Here is a 23,911-nt window from a genome sequence, read left to right on the forward strand (position 1 = left end):
TGTCTCAAAAAAGACATGCAAGGAACAAGAAATGTACAAATTAAGGACATAATTTAAGAAATTTAAGACAAAAAAAAAATAAAATCTATCAAATGTTTAAGGCCTGAAATTGAAATGATCAAACTGCAGCAACATGACATGTAATGACCGAACACATAATTATGGTAAATGGCCGGTACCTATATAGCGCTTCACCAAAACACTTACTCTATATTCAACCATTCACACACACACACCAATGGTGGCAAGCTACATTGTAGCCACAGCTGCCCTGGAGCTCACTGACAGAAGCGAGGCAGCCATGCACTGGCGCCACCGGGTCCTCTGACCACTATCAGTAGGCAATGAGGGTGAAGTGCCTTGCCAAGGACAACACCGAAAGCTGGAACTGGGGTTTGAACCATCAACCCTTTGTCTGCTGGCAAACTTCTGCATCCGTCACCACCATCGACTACAAAAACTCTGGAAAAACAATAACACTTACTGTTCATTCAAACCAAAATAGCATTGATGGGAAGTATTATTCAAAAGCCGGAAAGTACCTGTTCTACCTGTTCGCTAATCATACATCAAGCAACTATTGGTGTTACATAACCAGAACTAATGCAGGTCTGATATCATGTCTAACTGTTGAGGTTGGTCCTTTTTTGTCTCTGTATGACTTCAGCAGCATGGTAAATTGGATGAGTTGTTTTTCTAGGACTCTACATCTTTATCATTTATTGCAATATCTAAAATAAAAACTTAGTGAGAAACCTCTAGGAAGCAGAATGTATGCATGTTTGTGAGAACTCTTTGCAGAGAGAAATACTTAGGACTTGGTTCTCTCTAAAGTTTGTTTTTTGATGAACAGTTTCGACAGACTTTGCAAGATGTTTTTGGACCTGGACCTTAAATTTCCCACTTTACCACTTTTAGCATTTCTAAAACGCCCTTCCTTTAAAACATCACTAACTGTACTGTAACCTTGTAGTTCCTCTCTACAGTCAGTTAATGCGGTCTGCATATTATGAATCACATAGCTTTTAACTGCTGGATAAAACTGAGACTGATCTAATGATTCATAGCCCACCCTTTACTGAGAGAAGGTGAAAGTGAAAGTAAACCATCTCCACTAGGCGTTCACCAAAACATCAAGCCAAGCAGGCCAAAAAAAAAAAAAAGGGTATTGCAAGGCTGATGTGCAGTTAATCAGGCAGGATATGGAAAGTACCCAGAAATACAAGGACAGAGGGAAAAAAAAAAGCTCATATTTATTCCCATTAACAGAATAAACACACGTGTTTTTGACTGAAGCTACTGTTTTTTTTTTTTTTTACATAAAACAAAGACCAGAAGAAAAAAGCAGACAGCACTGCAGGACAGGATGTTAAATGATGTTAAAATCATGTTTTTTTTCAGGATGCAAACGGCTATAACTCTTAACTGACCGAGAAATCCTCTCTAATCTGGATCAAAGCAATATTAATGATGATAATGAACATACTTACCGGAGTTTAAATCCCTTTTCTCATTTAATTCTCTCAGTCGGTCTATGCTGGATGCTGGAGTGTCCCTGAAAACATCTTTGAGGCTATCTATTAATCCATTTGTCGAACTGTAATGAGCATTATCTTGCACAACCGTTTTGCTGTCCTCAGTAACACCTGAATAAAGGTGTTGCCTGATACCACTTTCTGGTAGTCCAGAGGTTGTTCCACATTGTTGACATAGTATTTCTGCTGCCAAAAAGAACAGGTCATCCACCGTCTCTGCCAGCCTATCAGCCTGCCAACCAGTATCAAACTGGTCCTCCAGCATTGTTGTGAAGTAACCCGCTTCAGCTGCTTTGCAAGCTTCAACAGGTGCACCGTTTTTTGCCTCTCGTTGTGTTCTTGACTCTTCTGTGTTAAATACAGCAGCTGTGTTGAATGTAGAGAAGTGAAGCCCTTCTTGTTCTGCCGTGCCTGCTTCTGTATCACATGCAAAGCTTGGTTCTGTACACTGAGAGTCACCAACACAGGCATCAAGGCTCCTGCAAGCAACTGCCAGCTCTATTTCCTCCTCCATATCCAAAAAGCTGGACTGGTATTCCCCATCGGACGCCATCCCATCACTCGGCTCATAGGGAAACAAGGTCTGCAGCATCGCTTGTCCTCTGTCCCAGTGCTGCCACAGAGGGACAGCTATCTTCCTTGCAGCCTCTTCGACTTGCTCTAAACACTCCTCCTCATTTTCCAAATTCCCCTTGCCTACTCTTTCATTATCACTTGCAGGCTCACTGCTTGCACTGCTCAGCGGTTCTGCTTTTTGATTGCTGGATCTAAGAATCCTGTCATACACTGATGGTGAGGAAAAGAGCTCTTGATTCAAGTAGGACACATCCATTGCAATTTCTTTCAATAATTCCTGAATTTCTCCCTGGTTTCTCGGAGGGATTTCATATTTGCGCCACGGGTTTTTTTGCAGATTAAATCTTGTGCTGTTAGCTTCCTCTATTGATGAGACAGATTCAGTTTGTTCCACATTGCGGTCACTGGCAGAAGATTCCAAATAGTCTATCCTGGCTTGGCTCTTCGGTTCTTGGTCGAGGTACCGCTGGGCCGTTGATCCCTGAGAACTGAAATCATCATCCAACTTGCCACATCCATGTTTACAGGTCAATTTAGGCTCAATCCCTTTAAGCCAGCATAGGTTCAAACTCTTCTTGTATGCCTCTGAGATAATCCCCTCCTTCACCAATAGATCCAGGAAAGCACAGACCTTGCCTGGGAGAGCCCAGGTGAGAACCAGCCTCACCTGATCCAGAACCTTGGCGAACTGAGCCATAGTTCGCCAACAGTCATCCAGCTTTACCTGATGAAATGCCTTCTGTTCAGGATGATAGATTTTTAGATGCATTTCTTTTTTCTTTGTTTAAAGGGACACAGCTTTTGTCAGGGAGGAGTGAGTGGGGTGGTGTTTTTGTGGTTGGAGAGGGAGGTCTGCTTCAAAAACAACGGGAATGCACGCATCAGACTGGTGGTGGCAACATTATACTTGTTATAAGCAGATAGTGAAATTTGAAAAAGCTTGCACTGATTTAAAGTCTGAAAGGATGCATTTGTTTTTGATACATATCGGCATCAGAAAAAAAAAGCTCTAAGAAGATTTTACAGATATTTCAATAATTTTCCAAGACTAAAAATAATAATAATAAAAAAAACAAGACTGATATAATTACAGTATTTAAAATCAAACAAATCCCATCTGCTTTATTATTTTTATTGTTTCGATCTAAAAACACAAACTTCAGGTTTAATATAACCTCCTCCACTTAGGGACTTTCTCAGTATAAGAGGATGTAGTTATAGGCAACACTTCCCTTAATTGTTAATTCTCCAGACATATCCTGCTACGTAAGTCGTGGCTTTTACGCACAAGTGCAGAGATGTTAACATTTACTCACTACTAAGAACACCTATCTTATCAGATCACCACCTTAGATTTCAGCAAGAAGCAGGAAAATCAATCAATTGCATAACATCTTTGATTGACTGAAACTGGTTTGGGTAAGATTCATCATGCCAAAAATATCTCTCATGCTCTGCTTATCTTAAAACCAACAAGCTACACCTTGCAGTAGGGAAAGTTTGTATCGTTTAAAAAGAACATAATAATTCCAGCTTTGGTTTTAAAAATGAACCAAAAAGAACCTAAAAGCATGATGCTCCACTTCTAATTAAGTGGAATAATCATTCTCTGCATATGACCCAACAAAAGCAACAAAAATTTTAAACTTTTTTCCCCCTAAAAAAATCATCAGAGGGTCATTAAACCTTTTTGGCATCTCTATCCTGCTGTATATATATATATAAAAAAAGTCAGTCAGTCATATTTTCTAGAGATTTTCCAAGGAAGATGAATAATTTTAAAACTCTTTTCCAAAATGATGCAAGCCAGTGGAGGCGAACATTTAAAGAAGTGAAAGCTGAAATGCAAAAATAACATCATAAAACAGAGCAAATATTATATTGTTACTTGTGATAAATGCACTTTTATGACCGGTATGTTCTAAATGACTGTGTAATTAAGTGTGTGTTGATGCATTTTTATTTTTTGGTGCCTCCTGTTTATTTTCCCACCAGCATCAACCTTGCAGGAATAAAGTATTAATGTCACATGGTTTTTGGAAAGAGATAGGAATTTTAACTCAGACTGTTTAGGGCCTGGCATGGGCCAGCATAAGATTCACAGAGTATGACGTTACATGAACATACCATGGTAATGGCATAATATGATATATAACATGATGTAACTGCTTTAAGCAGAAACCAATCCGTTCAACTGCTAGTTAAAATGTTGAACCGTGTTCAAAACTTTTGAATAAAAAAAGTCAACCAATTTAGTGACATGTTTTGAGTTTTTTTGCACAAAAATACCTTTTTGCATTTCATAAGAGTAGCAGTTTACAAGCGTTACTAGTCAGGCTAACTGTTCAGCGACCCTGCAGTGAGTAGTTTTAGTAAGTAATAGGTAGTAATCATTTAGTTTAAAAAAAAACCTTCATTACTGTCAGTGGGTTTCTCAACAGAAAATATTGCAAGCTAAAGCAATCTTTCTGATATGTGACGGGAAGGCGCGGGAGGATAAGTTAATCTACTGGCAGATATTGAGCAGCAACAAGAGTGGGAGGGGATACACAGCAATTCTATGTACAGATGAAAAAAATGCTACGACTATATCAGCATAAAAGCTTTTTATTTTTATTTTGGAAAAGCAGTCTTTCACCAATATAGTAAAAAAAGAAAAGAGGCATGCTTTGCTCTTATATATCTCTGGATAGGATGTCAGATTAAAAGGTCCAAAACTACTGCTTTCAAAACATTTCTCTTCATTTCCTCTTTCTATTTGGTCATAATACAAATTGATTTTTTTTTTTTTTTTATCATATTGGTTCTACATTCGTACAACATTACATGCATCTTATTGTGCTTCCAGTGTGTTGCATTATATTTTTTTGGAACTTTCTACTGAATGCCTGACTGACTTGTATGTATGGCTTTGAAATCTATTTTCCAGGTTTTCTTTAAAATTTCCCATGAAACCCATTTGAACTTTGACACAACTTGAAAACTCGAAGATATAAAAATATGACATTTATATAAAAAATGCTGAAATAGCTTGAGGATTTAACAAAAGGTTTTGATGAAATTTAAAAATATGACCATTACAGACCAATACATTTCTAAAAGTTTAGGGGTCCAATATGTCAGGAATCAACTGTGTCCTTAAAGAGACAGGTGGATGTGAACATTAAATTACTGTAACTATTGCTTGATTTATTTTTTGGTTTTGTTGTGGGTTGCATGTGGAGGTTTCACATGTGTTTTTCAATTAACCCCAGAGGAACTACATCTGTAGAGCAAGTACAAATGAGGACGTTGTCTCCTCAGACTGACGCACACAAACACACACATGCAGCAGGCAATCCCAGTTATAGACTGTCAAAATGAGACTCGCTCTGACTTTTAGCTAAGAAAAAAAAAATTAAAAAACTAGATTGTTAAAAACCAAACTTAAATATGGGAGGACTGCACTTTTATTTTGTGAACCAGTTGAACTGCAATTAAAAATTGTGATAAATGTTCTGTGTTAAATATCCAACAAAATGAAAAAGAAAATACTTTTAAAGTCTGTTTATTTGGTGAAAATATAAGAAAATGGTGGTCATATCAGTATTAGAACAATATTTATCGGTTTTCATAATAAAACTTTGTTTTTTTTAATTAAGCAGAGAAAACTTCTCTTAATTTGCTTCAACTTTTGGTGACAAAGTTTAAGATTTAATGCAGTGAAATGCTGACAACTGCAAATGGGCACAAACTAACATTTTGGTCTATAACCACTTCCTTGCATAAATATATTTCCTGAAAATTCTGCTGTCATCTTTTTTTGGTCTAAGATTGTAGATTTTACTTTAACTTTATTTCTAAAACTGACTAAGGAACATTAACTCTCCTGTGCAGCTTGTGAGGTAATGATTGTTCAGAATGACCTATTTACTCCATACAGGGCAGAGGAGACCTTACAAGCCTATCCATCATCCAACGCCAAAGAGATCAGGCTTGTGTCTGAGTGCCACGCCGAGTGATGCCTACATGCAAATATGAAAGAAGGAATTAGATCTAAAAATATTGAACTTTGTTAATGATTATAAAACTAAAATGAAGCTTTTCAGTGCATGATTTGGGTTAGGGTTGATAAAGCAATCCCAGTGTTAACTACATTTCGCCTCCTTTGTTACTACTTTTACATTAGTTTTACTACCCACAGAAAATTAAGCAAATGTGTATAAATCTGTTGTTTATGTTAGCGTCTGTGAATATGTTTTAGAACAGCTTCCTGATTTGAGGAGTGCCAGTCTGGAAGTTTAGCCACCAGAGAAGCTCTGAGCGCTGAAGTTGGTGTCAGCCAGGTCTGCTGTCTCTCTGTTACAGGTAATACTGGTTTGGCAATGAGCTGTGATTTGCCTAAACTGTCAACAGAAACCTCTCCATCATTCTCCATGACCAGCTTCAGTCTTTGGATGCTGGGTCATAAAGCACTGCAAACATGGGCCGTTTCTTAATTCATGAGAACGCTCAAGAATGCATATCGAGAAGCGGCCATGGTAAACAATTAAACTAAGTATTTCAAATGCATTATTTGGTAAAAACTCTGCTAATTGTTACATTTAACCATATAGATTACTCAGATTTATTAGTGTATTAATTAAACATAACTTCAATAACTTAATAAGGAGCAACTTTAATGAAGAATAACTTCTGCAGATTTTAATAACACCCCATGAGCTGATTAGTTGACAGTGGGTGTGGCTAAAGCTGCAGTGAGGTTGCTGTTAGTTTTAATGAGGACTGCTCAATGTTGCAACATGATGGGAATGTTAACACTGCTAAAGCGTTACTGACCTTATAATACAGAAAATTGAAGAATTAAAGTCCCACTTATGTCAAAGAGGCTCAGAACTAATAAGTCTAATTAACATATAATGAAATATAAATAATACCTTTGAATGCAGGAATACTTCGGGACTAATGTAAAAACAGTCGATAACAATTTTAGTTAATCAAAATGTATTTTTTAAATCAAAGCAAAAAACCAAAAGGTGTTTTAAATCCGAAGCAGCGTGTGACTTTTCTTTAAAGATTCCCATTTCAGTGGGACCATTAGGAAGAAATTCATCAAAGATTTATCTGATAGGGACAATGTTTAATTCTTGATCAAAAAGCAGGAATGCATCCAGTAAATATTTATTCATTGTTGTTGTTTCCAGCGTTTTCAAGTGATCTATCACTGCTGGGTAGAGGAAGCAGAACGCAGTGATGTCGGACCGTCCTCGTAAACAAGCATCATAGTTTCTGAAAGTAAAAACACTTTGCCACTGAGAATAGTCCTAAAAAATTCAATGCTCAAATGTTTTCTTATGTGCACTTGTTCTCCATGTTCTGATCCACCTCAGTTTAGGGGTCCAACCTAATGGGGGCTCAGGTTGCGTTCTGCACATCAGTGGCTCTGTTGGAGCAGTAGTCCTGGATACCTGAGAAATCAAAGAAAGCATTTCAAATAAATCTCCTGAACCATTTCTCTTTGTGTGTGAATTTACTCTGAAGCACGAGTTCCACAAACCACATTAAATTCTATAGTGTTGATTTTATGCTGAACCTCAAGTTATTTCATTTTGATAAAAATCTTTCTTCCGCTTTACTTGGCTGCTTCCCATTTGCAAGTGAATACTTCTTCTTTCATTACATTTAACCAGGAATTAGATCAGCTTACCCAACAAGTCATCAAAAAAGGGACTTCGCTGGAAAGGGGAATGTGACTCAGTTCAAATCCCCCCCCCCACTTCTTATATAAATATAATCATAAAGGAAGCTAAAGGAAGTGGGCACTAAAACTGAGCTCACTTTGGACGATCCTGCGGTAGGCCTCGGCTGCCGGAGAATCGGGCACTTCATTAAGGAAAGACTTGCCCTCATCACAGCTCCGTCCGATCCTCGGGTCAAGAGGCACTTTGCCTAACAGAGGTAGATTTAGGTCTGCACACATTTTCTCAGCTCCACCGCTGGTGGGAGGAAAGATCTGCGATGTATTCTAATAACAGAGACCAATAGAAACAAGAGGAATGAGGATTCTCAGAATAGCAGAGAAGACTAAAGCTTTCCATCATAAATATCCATAACAGAAACACAGAGAGAGAGAAAGCGTTGTAACATGACAGCTATTTTAGGAAAACTATGCAGTGAGTCCTTATGATCAAACAAAGCAGCTTAGGTCATTTTGGCCTTTGCTCTAGAGGTTGAATATATAAACAGTTCCTCGTTCCAGCATTAGTTTACCTCAGATGCCCTTACTATCATTTACATTCCCAAACAACATTTAAAGTCTAATCAGTCAGCATCCATCTTTAAAAAAATAAAACTCAACCCTTTAAAATTAAAAACACAAACTTGGATCTGATTTGAGGGCTTCACAGTGTTTTTCATTTGCTAGCAACCTTGCATTTGGGGCACATGAAGCCGCTCATGTTTTCCACCACCCCGATGATGGGCAGCTTCACTTTTTGGCAGAACCTGATCTCCTTTCGCACATCCTGCAACGACACCTCCTAAGAAGAGAGAGAGAGAAACAAGCATTTAGACACAAGGGGTAATGAATGAGGACAGAGTGGGGGCTCAGAAAATAAACAATGACCACAGAGGGAGGAAAAATCATAGATAGAGACAGCAGCAAGCTATATGTTTTCTCCCTTTTCCTTTTCACGGGTAATTCCAGTCTGGTGTTTGTCTGGTAATGGTTAGGCAGTAACCTATTGAATGAGGAAGTGTTCAGGGTTTTGGTCCGGTTCACAGCTAAAGCAGAGATAGGAATCAGGGAAGCTTTCCAAACAGCCGGTCGGCTCTGAATACAATGAAACATAAGCTTCACCATTGCAGCCAAAAACCAGAGAAAAAAAAACGTTTATAACCTTATATGGCAGAAATAATAAAGATCTGAGAACTTTCACTGACACCAAATCCTACAGAACACAGCAGCAGGGAACTTAGAAAAGAAAAGTTAGTTAATTTAAATTCTGTATAAATTTCTAACATGTCACTGTGGTTCTTCTCCTGCTTCTCTTTTAGCGTTTCTCTACTGGTGAAGATTTAGATCAACAAATCCACAGTCCTTATCAAACCTGGAAGTGACTCAACTTCCTCATAGCCCCCCTAGATAAATTACTCTAAACTATTTTTGTCCGAGTTTCTTTCAATAAGCAATCATAAGAATGGTGTTACCTACAATTTTACATCTCTTTAATGTTTTATGTTTACTCATAAACTCATCGTGTTGTCTAAATACTTTAGCCTGTTCCCTAAGAGGATTGTTATGTTTTGGGTTCATCATTAACCTGAAGGAGTAATCTAGCTTTAAAAAAAAATCCCCCTTGGTGAAATGTTGATTCAAGATGTCAAATTAAAGCTTTAACATCGTGCTTTTAAAACTCTTTTAGTGTAAATTTATAGGTTTAGTACATTTTATGTCTAAAAACATTTTGTTTAAGACAGGACATATAAATCTGTAGTGTTTTGTATTTCTTTTATGAGCCCTTTAGAGCTGGACTTCCTGGATGCTTTGATTCATTCTCCACTTAACATACCGGTTTAACGCATATTTTTCAAAGAATAGTTCTACCTGCTAACAATTGAAATTTGTCTCCCTTCCCACTGGCAAAAAAGGCTGGGTTTAAACCCTTGCTGGCAAGATGTGTGGCCTCTGTCCTCCTGCCGTTGGGTGTCTGGTGAACCGCACTGTGTTATCGTTGATGATGTAACCAGTATGACAGATATCAAGGAAGTAAACAATGTAGAGCAACACGTAAAGCAGCCAGGGCATAGTCCGTGTGCTTTATTGTTTTGCTCTTTTGTCTGTCTGAAGCCCTCTCTCCAGTGCTGCTCCATGTTTATCAAATGTAAACAGAGCTTTTTCAGCTTGTCAGATCAGAAGCGACTGGTGTGGTTTGTTGATGTTCGTATTTTAGGGTTATTCCCGGGTTTAAACAGGTTTTTCGGCCAGTGGGAAATGGGTATAACTGAGATTTAAGTCACCAATTGTTGGTTGGCTCTTCTTCTCCAAGATGTATTTGCTATAAACCTGAATTCATACTTACATCATTTAAAATAATAATCACCCAAACACTTAAAAGAAGATCCAGATTATGATACAACCACCACTATGTTTCACTGACAGTGCAATGGTTTCCGTAAATGCTGTGCTGTTTTGACCCTTTCACTTTAAAGACATTCTCATTTGACTTCTTTTGTGTCAGCAGGTTTTCCAAAGTGGTTTTCTGCCATAAATGTGTGTTGTTTTTTTTTTGCCTCAGTCAGGTGTATTGGCATCAGGAAAACTGGTCATAACTGAGGTCTGTAGAGCTTTATATAATTAGTGCTCTCCTAGGTGAGTTGGTGAAGGCCTTAGAAGGTTCACCAGTGATGTATTTTCTTGATTCGTGGATAATTCTCACTATGGTTTGCTAAAATCCTAAATCCAAATAAAAGCCTTTGTTAAGAAAAATCTGTATCATTCATAAAAAGGCTTATTGAACCCCCAAAAAACTAGGTGGATACCTTGTAGTATACCTAGTAGATGTATACACTTCGCCATTATTTAAGTTTTTTCCTCCCATAGTATGTTAAAAGGTATAATTTATAATATTTTATTCAAGCTCAATCAGGAGTTAAAATAGCTGAAGCAGATATCTTCACAGTACAATTCACAAGGTTAGGGGAAAAGAATGAGAATATCTTGAGCAACCTAAACAGGTATGATGGCCTGTATAGATATGTAAATGTAAATTTATTGTCCCACGATAGGGAAATTCACTCTCTGCATTTGACTCATCATCTGGGTAAGCAGTTGGCTGCCATTGTGTGGCGCCCGGGGCGCAGTGTGGGGTTTTGCACAATAACCCGGAGTGGAGGCTGTAGGGATAAAACCGCGTACTTGCAACTCTCAGAGCACAAGCTCACTGCTCTAACCACAAAGCCAACACTCCCCACATGCTAGACTAGATAATAATTGAAATTCTACTCATCTCAAGTGCCAGATTTGACAAAGGCAAACATCTTTAATCATGGCTATAAGAGCAGCAGGCCACCGGACCACAAGTAAGGACACACCCTTTCTGATAAAAACCCACATGGCATAAAGCATAACTTCACAGATATCACTGAGGTAGAAGAACCGACGGGAAATGTTTTTCTTGGTTTATCCTCATTCTTTTGATGTTGATCGCAACGTGAGCCACAGCGCTGCATAACTCTGCATAGCTTTTCTCTGCTAAATGCAGCTTAAATTATGCTAAGGTTTACAGTAAGTCTGGTTAGAGATTTGTTTATTAGAAGTGTTATTTAAAAAGTGATCCAGGCAAAAAGAATTGTAAATAAGCTCAGAGTAATTGCCTCAGCAACAGCCAATGTTACACCTTGGTAATTCTTTGTCAGAAGTTTTCTCATTTGTTCCTTAATTCCTTTAGATTAGGTTATATTGTGTTGTTTTGGAGACATTTATCCAAATGTGTATACATTTTTCAAAAAGTAATGCTTATCTGAAGTGGCACAAAATAATAGTATTAATTTTACTAAAAAACTATTATAGTATGTAAGTATTATAAATATTTAAAAATGTTGACCGGTAAAAATTATATAGACTATATAAAATATATATATATAAAATAAATATTTACTTCTAGGCTTGATGTCAGAAAGTGTAGTTTTGCTTAGCGAAGGATAATAAATTAAATGATTGTCATAAAAGGAAAATGAAAATAGTTTGCTCCAATATAAAAGTTACGGTAATAAAATGTAAATGTATTAAAATGACTGATAAAATGATTTAACATAAGTTTTGTGTCAAGCAGTCGCATGATCTAAAAGCTGTTGGCAAAAAAGAAAACCCACACATTAATTTTATAGAGAAAAATAATTGGAAAAAAATAGGAAATATATTAAAACTGGACAAACGGTAGTGTTTCTAAGATTCCCAATCTGAAAATAATGATTTTACATTATTTCTGTGTGAACGGGTCAAAAGAGATGAAAGTTCATTTTTGTCTGGTTCCGATATTTATTGACGGTCCCTACAAGAGCTATTATACGTGGGAGAAAATGAGATGGAGGTAAAGATTGCCCTTCCTTTCTGGTGAATATGGTGAAAAGAAATCCTCTGCTTCATTCTACCACTTCATCGATGGGATTACTCTGCCCTCCATGTTTGTGTCACTGTAGCTGCCAGTGTGCTGCTTTGACTGTTCTCAACCCCTCCCAAATTGTGTGGTTCTCCAGGCTTCGCCTTGCAATGGGAGGGTTCTCAAATATTACAGGTGGCCAGAGGTACGGCCCTGGAACGACGCGAGTTGTACTTAAAGGAAGCACATGGAAAGAGAAACAGAGATTGTAACTTTTCTTCTAGACGGGTAAGTCTAGAAGAAATAAATGGCAGCCAGGTCGGCTTATCAAGCAAATGGTGCAATAGAAGGATGGAACCACAGCAGGTGAGCACAACCGTGTCACTTACTGGCTGAGAGAAGTTAAACTTGTAGACAGCCCCCTGTTCCAATTCTACAAGAAAACACTTTCCATAAGGAGCCATTTGGATTGATAGCTTTGTCCCTTAATACCTGAAATCACAACTTAAAAAACACAGCATTGTGTTCTTATTAAGCTTTGCCTGATGCTAAAATTGTACCTGAAACCCTAATATGTGACAAAGTAAAAATTTAAGATATTGAAAGAATAGGAGCAATTTTTTTTTTTTAAATCCCTGCATGCTGAGATATACAGGTAGGGTCAGAAGCCAAATCAATCTTTTCTCATGATGGATATTTTTCTCATCCACAACATGGTAAAACCTAGGCAAACAGGCTCAGATGTAAACATATACTAGGTTGGTTTACTCATACTATCCCTGTTTTTAAATAGGAATTACATTGTAGCTATTCCAGAAACCGTTTTTATCCACTCCTTGACAAAATTCGGCTTTTGTGTTTAGCAATCATTGTTGTATTTAAACAAGTTGTGCACAATTTCACATCTAATCCAAACATAAACAATGGAGGATGCTGAGACATCAGCATCCTTGCTAAGACTGAAAACAAGCTGAACAGAAACGCCAGAAGGACATTTAGGTAGAATACACGTAGATCACCCATAAAAAATTTCATAATGAATTTCCCTTCACACCAGCCAATAAATATTCTGCTAACAGTTTGATTTGAACTGTTTTTTTTTCTTCTTTTCATTAAGTTATTTATTTATTTATTTATTATTTAAGCGGCCAAAATTTGTTGAAAATTAAATAGCCCCCCACCTGAAAAAAAAAGAAAAAGAAGCTGTGATACAGAACCGCTTTAATGCTGTGAGGACAGCCGAAAAAAATGTATTTCTGAGCGTTTCCTCAAAACAAGTTCTCCTTTTTTGTTTTGGCTATCTGCATGCTGAAGCGAAGGCATGTTTAATATCAGGGTTAACCTTTTATATATCAGGCGCTACCTGCTTTAACAGATCAAATGATTAACCAGACTAAGTGACTTTTTAAGCCATGAATCCAAAGTGTGTGTGTTTTCATGGAGCAGGATTTCTATGGACACAAATTAACTTCAGACACATAATCTAGATTTTGTTGTTTTACAACCTTATTTATTCCCTGGTGTCTGTTTGAAGTGTTTCTCTCAGCTTCTTTTAAACTTTTAAATATCTTTCACTGATTGGCTTTTTGTATTGATTTGAAGATGGAAGAGGCATCACTTTTCTCCAGCTTAATTAGCCTAAATGTGTAGGCAATATATATAGGCATACCTAGTTTGGGTTTTGGTTAAATAAGAACACAAAGACCTAAAGATGCCATAACAGCGAAGTAGAAGGAATTGTCTGTAAAAAGTAAATGACTTCAGTTTTAATTATATACCAAATATATTTGGTAGGAGAGTAAAAAAAAACAAAAAAACATTTTTTAATGAAACAATTAAAAACAGCTGTGTTTAAAGGTACATTTGTTACTACAATGTATTTACATTCACCTATCTTAAAACATATCTATTAATATTCAACTTTCACCTTGTGGGATTCATTAAAGTACAATGGACAAAAAAATTCCATTTCATTTAAACTCTGAATGTTCAGAATTTTGTTTAATGGTTTTAATTCAGAATGGTTTTTAAAAAAGGCTCCAACAAAACTTGTGGCTGGTTTGATTCTTAACTGTCTGTGTATTTAGGAAACCTGGTGTGTTCAAAGCAAGCAGTAAACCTGGTTAAAACTAACTTTTTACAACCTACAATACAGCAGGTTCTATGCTGTAAGAGATAAGAAAAATCCTAATGAGACTATATACTTTCAGAACTCTAAAAATAAAAAAAAACTTGTTAGGAGTTTCATAGTGGCATTGTGTACCTGTGGCGTGGTGATGATGACAGCTCCATCCACATTGGTGGAGCTGAGGTACTGCACTATTGACAAGTGTTCATCAGAGGTGCCAGGTGGAGTATCTATGACAAGGTAATCCAGCTCCCCCCAGTCGACGTCCCGTAAAAACTGCTTGATCATCCCTGAATCGGAACAAATAGTGTCGCTAAATTAGGAAAACTTACACTCACAGCTGTACCAACAGATCTACTGTGATTCAGCACACCGTTTTTCTTGGGCCCTCTCCAGATCACAGCATCGTCAGGACTGCTGAGAAGGAAGCCAATAGACATGACTGCAAGGTTGTCATCCACATACTGAAACAAATGCAAACAAAATAAGGGATTTATATCGCAAGAAATTCCCTACAAACAAAAACAACACAATTGAAAGTTGGTTAAGTGTGACTCACCACAGGAGACCAGCCAGAGCCGCTCTGATGAACCTACAGACAAACCCAAAATAAAGGTAAAACATCTTCCTTGCATTTTTCTGCAGGTTTCTAACATGCAGCCAAACGTACCTGCTCTCCCTCCAGGCCCATAATCCTGGGAATGGATGGACCACATATATCCACGTCTAGCAGCGCAACCTAAAAACAGTAACAAGCATAAAAGTGTAATACATGAGGTGTAATATAATGAATGAAGGAAAGAAATCATAGGTTAAAAATAACTGTTGGTAGTTAGAAAACTCTACAGCAGACCAACCTGCTACATAATTTCAGTGGCAGCAATTCAACCCAGGGGTCCCTCAAGGCTCAGTAATGGGACATTTTTCTCTTTGCTGTATACTCATCGACACCACCATATATTATTATATCACTGCTATGCTGATGATACCCAGCTCTGTCCGACATAACCATCTAATGACCACATGGGGTGACAGGTGCGTAGGGTGCAGAATTTTTCCCTCCAATTCGAAGGCTTTCTGTGTCGTTGAGACCCTGGGCAAGACACTTCACCTGCATTGCCTACCGACGCCAGTGTACAGCAGCCCCGCCTCTGTTATTGGGCAGCTGTGGCTACAATGTGGCTTGCCACCATCAGTGTGTGAGTGTGTGCGTGAATGACTAAATGTAGCGTAAAGCACTTTGGTCAAGTCTGCTGACTTAAAAAAACACTATATTAGTACAGGACTTTTACCATTTACATAGTCTCACTACAAATCTCTGTCTCTCTTTGATCTTCCTGTAGTGAAAGCCCTTCACTGCTAAGTAAATCCATCATAATTTAAACTACTACTTGTCTTTCTTTTGCATCACAGTATATAAATCCAAACTACACCTCTATTTCTGTTAAACGTTACTAAAAACAAATCAATAAATACAAGATGCTCTGGTGCAGATGTTTGAATTAGTTCAAGCTTCCAACGAACAGTTCTCCCAAAAATATTCAGTACTTAGTCTATATGATGGTATTGATTCCACAACTTCTTAAATCGATAAAGAGGTGTTTCAGTGTTCAGGGATTAAACTATTCAATGAGCCCAACAAAAATAGAATTTTTCAGACTTTCCGCAAAAGTTTAGAAAACAATCCACTAGGCTTGGTTTCCAAGGTTTGAAGACATTTCGCTACCTCTCCAGGAAGCTTTCTCAATTCAAATATCTGGATCCACAGTGAGTTTGAGGCTTTTTATAGACAAGGCCTTGTATTGCTTGGAAACATGCAAATTGAAACTGGGCCGTTTGGTTCCATTGTTAGCTTGTAATATCTGAAACCTGTCTATGATTGTTCAGGGTCGGTCGTTAAAGGAGGGATTGTTCACCTGGCTGAAAAGAGGAGGTTTTTCAGACGGCTTTGGTGAATGTAAGTGTGTGTAAGTGACAAGGCCGCAGAGCTTCCTACCGCAGTTAAAACTAGTCAGAGGCCCAAGTTCCAGATCAGTGCTTGAAGGCTTCTGTCCTGCGGGTTTTAGAATTTTTTTCTGCTTCTGCACAGTTTATTCTGATGAATGAGGTTCAGCAAAAGCCTAATTATCAGCAATCCATGAAAAGCAGCTATGCTGAAGCAGGGGGAATTCTAAAACCTCCAGGGCAGCGGCCCCAGAGGGAAAACTTTGGGCAGCTCTAGTCTAGAGGTAGCTCACCATCTTGGAAATCTGTCCAGTTCATATGATTCCAGTCTCTTAGTAAAACACAGTTTTCTTACAATATTGAGGCACCTAGCAGCTGCAGCAGCTCTAACCGTTTCCCAGTCGCAAACACACACTCTCACACAATAGGCCGTGTTTGTTTTTCAAAGAAAACATGCAAAATCTTACAGTATTTCATATTTAAGTCTTAAAATAGCAGACAAGGTAAAATAATGGGTCATGCAACAAAAATGACTGGCTTGCACTTGCATTGTTAAAGACAAAACAGGCTGTACCTAAACCAATCCGACACCATACCCCTGGTGCACTTTGGTCACTGCCCTTTCTAATGTAACACCCTCCTAACTTGTCTTGACGCCTGTACTGGAAGACCCTGCAGACCGTTTAGAATGTGGCTCAAGTCTGCTCATGATTTAGTGTGAAATAACATTTGTCACCCATCAGTTTGTTGAGCTTAGTGGCTACCACTGGCCACTAGCAGTGAGTATCTCTGATGTCAGCCGATGAAGTGCTTCATGTATCATCTCCCATACAGCCGAATGCTCTTGCAAAGACTCACTATTTTGTCAATCTAATCATCAAGGGACTGTAAGCCATTAGCGCCTTTACCAAGCTAAAGACAATCAAAACTCTTTGCATGTTACTCTACCATGGTGAAATGATCTTGTGAGCGTCACATGAGGAGTGGTCTTCAGGAAACTCTTGAAACTAAACCTCCATTTCTATCCAATGTTACTATGAACGTGTGTCGCATGTATGAAGTGAATGACAGTTGTCAGAAGTTCTAAGCTTGACTTGGGAAGAATTATTTTATTTTGCCACACAGAGTTCAAGAACCTCTTCAAGACCCAACAGTATCATATCAACCCATGCTGCATGCGGAAACCGTCTCCTTATTTTGCCCCAAAGAAAATTTTCATATTAAAATCTATCAAACAAAATAGATCAACTGAAATACATCGAAAGTATGCAAACCGAAGTTATAAGTCATGCATCATCAACATTCTGATCTTCAGTTTCATTAGAAGTAGAAGCAAGTCTCAAGAGCTGTAGCATGGGAGCGTATGTCAGTGGGGGTCAGAGTCACAAAATCTGGATCTCATCTGCTTTTCAACACATTTGAGATGCAGATTTTTGTGGAAAGAAAACAAGGTTGGGAATATTTTTGAAATAAAAAAGCGGTTATGTTGGAAATGACACTGGACGTTTTTATCTAACAGCTTTTTAGAAGACATTCCTCTACGAATGACGCTCCCATGTGAGCACTCCTAATAAAAAAACAAGATTTTTTAGAAACCGACACCTGTTTACAGAAAAGGGCGGGTGCTGGATCTGTTGGTAAAGGCTTGGCCACATTTCCAAAACTTTCACTTTCAGTTTTCCTATGTGGGAACAGCTGCTATGTTGGGTTTCTTTTTCTCTTTGGGTGGAACAACAAAGACACTGTCTGCAGCAGGAGACGGGTGTGCGCTGTTCCCAAGCCAGCTCAACCACAACTAATTAAATTTCATTTCCTCTCATGGTGATTATTTTGGTCAAATTGGAATTAAAGAAAAGAGGTTTTGGACTCAAACAGTTTCAGTTAAGTTGTGTTAAACAAAAAGAATCATAATGCATGCATATTATGTGAAGACACATGTAACTCATAAGACCTTAAATGCTAAAATACAGAACCGATGTTTATCATTACAACAAATAAAAGGGGCTTCTTTAATAATTAATTAAAAAGAAATCAAAACACATGAAAGAACTATTATGTGTTTCCAATGTGTGGTTTTACATCAGTCTGGATAAATCCAATATATTCATAATTCTAAAATATATACAACTCTTATACAATTAGAATTAGATTTTTTTTTCTTAACCATGCATACCTTTCTTCTAAAATACTTAGTCAAAAGTGACCTCTAGTGGTCAAGTAAGGATTGCAAACCATTATTAAATCAAACAACACCAAACTGTTTCTTCATTATTTTCTTAATCAGAAATGTTATTATTACTTTAAAATATTGCAATGAAAATATTTTTTAATAATAAACTCTCCCTATGAGTGAGAATAATTGAGTATTTATTTATTTCACTCTTTCAAATTAGGGAAATAAATAAAAGTTCTGGAAATTTCAACAATCCTGCATCCTTTGCTTCTTAAGCTTCATCACCTGAATTAGTTATTAACTGAAGCTCCAATCAACAGACGGAAAATATTGTCAGCAGCCAAAGCCGGATTTCATGACAATTTGGAAACTTCAGCCAACCAAAATTGCATTTTAAAGAGTAATTTGCAATAAATACATTGCATAAACTTATACTTCGTTAAAAGCATATCTTTAAAGAAGAGGTCTTCAATGTTTTCCAGGCCAAGGACCCCCAAACTGATGGCGAGATGGGTCCCCATAATGATACATATTGTATGAAATTGTGTTTAATCAAACTGGTCCTATAGTCACTCTATTACAGATGGAGTCATGTAACAAAAGTAATTTCTCCCTGGGATTATTAAAATATTTCTGATTCTGATTCCTGGTTGATGGGACAGGTGTTGTGAATGAAATGGTGCCCAGCTTGAAAGAGCTCCTGTGTGTCGCTGAATGTGTGCATTGATGACTGAAAGACATCTTCTGCATCTATTTACTTATTTTTTTACTACAGTGTGTTGAATTTATGTTCATGTGTATTTAACACTAAAACTCCCAGAATTCTGATCCTACTAGAGCTCCCACTGGCCGTCAATTTGACGGGTGACATTTTTCACAATGGAACAAATGAGTAGTGATGATGTCATCAACTGAGATGGTTCTAGTGTGCGATATAAACCCATTGTGGATATGTAAACCTTAAAGCTACAGTGTGTAATTTTCAGTGACATCTAACGTCCAGACTGCAGACCGCAGCAACATGAACATCTCCCCCCCACCGCTTCTCCCCCCCAACAGTAGGGCGAGCGTTACAGGACAAAATGTCTTCCATGAAGTCCGCATCACCTACCTTCTCAAGTGATGAGGTTTGTTTACATAGATAATTTTACAGATAGTATTTCATTAGTCTGTGTAGGGTATAGATTTCAGTACCGTCTCAGTTCATCTCTCTCAACTTGCCGTAGTTACTTTTGAGCGTAATGGGCGATCTCGCAATCGCTAGTTTGTTGGCTCTGTGCTGCCGTAGCGCAAAGATGTCTGCCTCCATGGCTGCGAGACCCGCTCCTATGTAATTATAAATAACGAATTCTAAGTCAACGCAAATATTAAGGTTAAGAGGCTGAGCTCGTAGATGATGATAAATAACATAGTTATGTATAATATATTACATTTCTGACTGTATATCCCTGTAATTATTACACACTGTAGCTTTAAAACAGATCTAATATATTTTTTCAAAGGCTGTATTGTATGCTATTATTATTTGTGTTCTAAATTTGTATTAAAAATAAATCAGTAGAGTAAGACTGTTTTACTACACAGGTTCAAAGTTAGAAATTACAATTTTATTTACAGAAATTGATTGATTCACCCGAAACATTTCCCACAGACCACCTTTTCACATTTATGACAAAGGTAATATGAGCGTTTTTTGTGCAGCACTGAAGCATCTGGCGCTGTTTCTGTGCCTTGCCAAAGCTGCTCTGCAGCGGCAGAGGGGCTGGAAACCTGCTGTTTGCCCTCAACTGTTTTACCAGCTCAAGGATAAAATCTCTGAGTGAAAAAGTGACTCAAACAGCTCCTGAACAAAACCAATGCATTTATAGCTGATATAACATAGATCCTAAATTACAGCCACAGGCCACCTTCACTTACAGAATCCTTTTAATCATCTGATTCGACACATCCACACCGACCTGTGTGTGATTAAAGTAGACTACGGGCTCTGGTTTGGCTACTGGGCCGCTGAGTGTACCGGCTGAGGTGTGGGCAGTGCTTGAACAAAAGTTTCACTTTTGCCTGAGGGGTCACTGATACGTCTGCGTTTTCCCAGGGGTGAGTGATCATCCTCGGACTTGCTGTCAGAAACTGAGCTGTGTCCTCCCCAGTCCTCCTCATCGGTCTCTCCCCCTCTGCACAAATCACTATCATCAATATCTTTAAGCATTAAGGCCTGTTTCGCTGTTAGATTTCTTCTGAAAGCCATTTTTCCGTATTAGCCAAAGAGTACTAACTAGAATGTTGGCTGCTAGGCAACGCTACCAAACATCAATCAACCACGGGAAGAGTTTACAATGCAACTAATAGAGCCGTCAAAATGATGGCTGTGGGAGATCGAGGTAGAAATAACTAAATTTATTTTTTACATTTTTATTTTATTAAAAAAGCTATGTGAAAATAAAGGAAATATAGAAACAGAAAAAGTCAGTTAACATGAGCAACATAAGATTAATAAAAAAAAAAAAAAACTCTTTTCCTTTAAAATCTCCCGTCAAAATGACGGCCTTGGGAGTTCTAGTGTTAAAGACATTTCAATTAGTGGAAAAAATTGCAGGGGGAATATAAAACAAAAGTGTAATCAATCAAAACTTTCGCGACCCCCATTCAGTCCCTCCGTGGACCCCCTAAGGGTTGCAGACCCCTGTTGAAGACCTTAGTGCAATTCACTTTTTTTTTTAGCAAAGAGAATCCCATTTACATGGAATCTAAGTTGTCATATGTGTCCTGTTAAACATAAAAACCCGATCTAAACAATGCAAGCACATATAGGCTACTTTAAGAAGTTGGGACTGATGCCCTGCAAAGTCAATGGCAGATTACACTGACAACACATTGTTACCTCCTTGGTGCCGTCAGATGCCAGGCAATGGGCCAGGTGAGCACTGAAGGTACTTTTCCCAACTCCTCCTTTTCCTGACAGAACCAGGATCTTGTGTTTGACCACTGACAGTTTTTCCCCTATTTCTGCAATAGCTGTAGAGAGTAAAAGATTGAGGTAAATAGTTTGATGTTTCAGTAATACTGTTAAAGATATGAATAAAAGTTGGGGGGGTTACCAGGGTCAGGGGCTTTTGTGGCTCCAGAGGCACAGAGCTGCTGGTTGGGGCAGCCCTCACATGATGCAGACTTTCCTGCTTGTTCACCTGAGGTGCCTGGGCAGTCTGAGGGGATAAAGGGTCAGTTAGTTTATACTGTAAACATGTTTAACTTAAGCCTGGAAATAAAAATCTTTAATATAATTATTTGTTCCAATGCTTCAGCAGTTTTATTCACACTTTTCTCTGACGTCGTCACGCTGTTGACACACTGTTTGATATTTACAACCATTGTAATAATAATTCAGAGAAAAGGCGGAGGTTAAGATGCTGAAACTATTTTTATAACCTCAAATCAGCCCATGTTAATGCCATATTTCAACACGGACTAAATATAAAACTTGTCACAATAATTTCTATAGTGTATTACATAAAAAACAAAAAACAAAAACTCTTACGTTCTGGAGCGTTTTCTGGGACGTCAGCCATCTTTCCATTAAGGTCCTCCCACTATATCCTTCCCTTTCAAAGGTTCCGCGCAGAACGGCCTGATATTTATTCGTATTTTTTTCTTGTTTCTTTTGGGTGAAAAAACACGAGAGGCCCATTGATTTTGAAATTCTTTTGTTTTTTCTCAAATAATGTTCATTAACATTTTGATTTTTTTTTTTCTTGTGAAATATGTTGATATTAAAGTAACCCATATGTCCACTAGGGGGTGGTATCGTCTTGAATCTCTATTTTGGTGTACTCATGTTCAGGATCCGTTTCAATAGGCAGGTTTAACAAACTCAAATCTAAATCAACGTAAGGTTGGAAATGGACCCTGATTCAATAATTTCATTGATTTCAATGATTTCAGATTTAGAAAATTTTCAGTTTTCAGAATTTTCAGTAAACCTGTTGTTTGTTTATTTGTGTATTTATTATTATTATTATTATTATTATTTATTTATTTATTTATTTATCTATTTTTTTAAATTATCCATCCATTTTCAGTGCTGCAGTGGGTAGCCCTGCTGCCTTGCAGCAAGAAGGTTGTGGGCTCGATTCCCGGCCCAGGGTCTTTCTGCATGGAGTTTGCATGTTCTCCTTGAGCATGCGTGGGTTCTCTCCAGGTACTCCGCCTTCCTCCCACGGTCCAAAAACGTGACTGTTAGCAGACATCCCAAGTCTCCAGAAGTTCCGGGAGTCTCCCTGATATAGTTAGTTGTTCACGGATGCCCGCGAGGCGGATACATTTTCCCGGATTTTACACTCTGCGAGGTGATGCTTGTTAATGCGAGTGAGAGCGGGCAAGCAGTAATTCATGCATCATGTGCGATAAGAACTACTTCGATTGTGCAGACAACAAGAGAGCGCAGGGTGTGGGGAGGAGGTTACTTGTGAAACCTGTGAAGCGTGTCTGTCCAAAGCGATACTCTGTTCAACAAGTGTTCCAGACGACTGGTTGTCAGAGAGCTGATTGGATCAGCCCGATAACTTTTGAGTTACGGTACTCTCTGGCAGTCATCTAGTTACCTTTCAAAGCTGTGCACCCTGTGAAACGCCAGAATTTGAATCCTCGAGTAAAAAATGAAAATATAGGACTAATTTTATAGCAGAATATACTAAAGTATATCCACTTCTAGTGAAGGGGAGGAACAGTGGCAGATCTAGACCAAACGTACCAGGGGGCCAGGAGGGGGCCAGCGTGTTTTCATCGGGGCCCAGAAAAGCATGAAATAAAAAATTAGGGTGAAGGATTCAAATATATTAAGAGAGCTGCATGAAGTGAAATTTCTTTTCAATTAGGTTCAATAGAAAATTGTATTTCTTATGAGGTCAATATACATTCATAATTTAGGAATTTTACATATTTTTGACTTTATTTAAGTTAAAACTACAGTTTTCTATAAAATTTGAATTTGAACTCAAGAGAAACTGTTAAATTCATCTGTAAAAATTAGAGGATTTTTTTTATTTGTTGTGAAAAAAAACATTTAGCAGATGAAAACTGGGATCCTATCTCAACCTATCTCAATACCACTGAAGCTATCACCTTATTGTTTTTGAATAAATAGTAAAACAGAATTTGTAAAGATAATAAAGTAGTTCCAAAGGACCTGTCAGTAACCATGTCTTTTCCAGCGCATATCATCATTAGAATTTCTGGCCCCCATTGGCACCTGAACCGGCCATGGTGAGGAATGATAACATCGTGGCGAGGTGCACTGTATGCTGAAGTACCATGAAAAACAGAAAGCCCAACCGATGTTCAAGGCTACAAGATTGAAAGTATTGAAAATAAAAGACCAATACTGCTCTGTTTTTTTTAAAGAAAATACTGTTAGTTAATAAATTGTTGTTGAGAAGTTGCTGGACTTAAGTGTGTATGTATGGGGCCCGTGCGGGTCTGT

General features: G+C 37.9%; 2 protein-coding genes across 2 annotated transcripts in view; both read right to left on the reverse strand.

Moving 5' to 3' along the window:
• ciita (class II, major histocompatibility complex, transactivator) overlaps positions 1 to 2,808 on the reverse strand; it is a 31,328-nt gene extending 28,520 nt beyond the window's left edge. The window contains exon 1 of the mRNA XM_038280299.1: positions 1,491 to 2,808. Within this exon, the coding sequence (XP_038136227.1) occupies positions 1,491 to 2,808 (1,318 nt within the window). The remainder of the gene's footprint in view (positions 1 to 1,490) is intronic.
• A 4,269-nt stretch (positions 2,809 to 7,077) lies between these two features.
• Positions 7,078 to 22,001, reverse strand: nubp1 (nucleotide binding protein 1 (MinD homolog, E. coli)). The gene is made up of 10 exons (XM_038280300.1): positions 21,971 to 22,001; positions 21,534 to 21,638; positions 21,317 to 21,450; positions 14,989 to 15,057; positions 14,878 to 14,910; positions 14,692 to 14,782; positions 14,454 to 14,608; positions 8,519 to 8,629; positions 7,929 to 8,115; positions 7,078 to 7,558 (listed from the first exon to the last, which is right to left on the reverse strand). The coding sequence occupies exons 1-10, from the start codon at positions 21,999 to 22,001 to the stop codon at positions 7,506 to 7,508; spliced, it is 969 nt and encodes a 322-aa protein (XP_038136228.1). The 3' UTR covers positions 7,078 to 7,505.
• Between the last annotated feature and the right edge of the window lie 1,910 nt (positions 22,002 to 23,911).

Source organism: Cyprinodon tularosa, unplaced genomic scaffold (genome assembly GCF_016077235.1).
Source record: "Cyprinodon tularosa strain WSP-4 unplaced genomic scaffold, ASM1607723v1 ctg159, whole genome shotgun sequence".
Taxonomy (NCBI): Eukaryota; Metazoa; Chordata; class Actinopteri; order Cyprinodontiformes; family Cyprinodontidae; genus Cyprinodon; species Cyprinodon tularosa.

What these genes read in the sequence shown, in the direction of transcription:
- nubp1 (XM_038280300.1), bottom strand. Translation starts at nt 22,001, where the DNA reads ATGGCTGACGTCCCAGAAAACGCTCCAGAAC. An exon ending in CCCAGAAAACGCTCCAGAAC is followed by an intron (nt 21,639 to 21,970) that starts GTAAGAGTTTTT and finishes TTATCCCCTCAG; the next exon opens with ACTGCCCAGGCACCTCAGGT. An exon ending in CATCTGACGGCACCAAGGAG is followed by an intron (nt 15,058 to 21,316) that starts GTAACAATGTGT and finishes TACTGTTTTTAG; the next exon opens with GTTGCGCTGCTAGACGTGGA.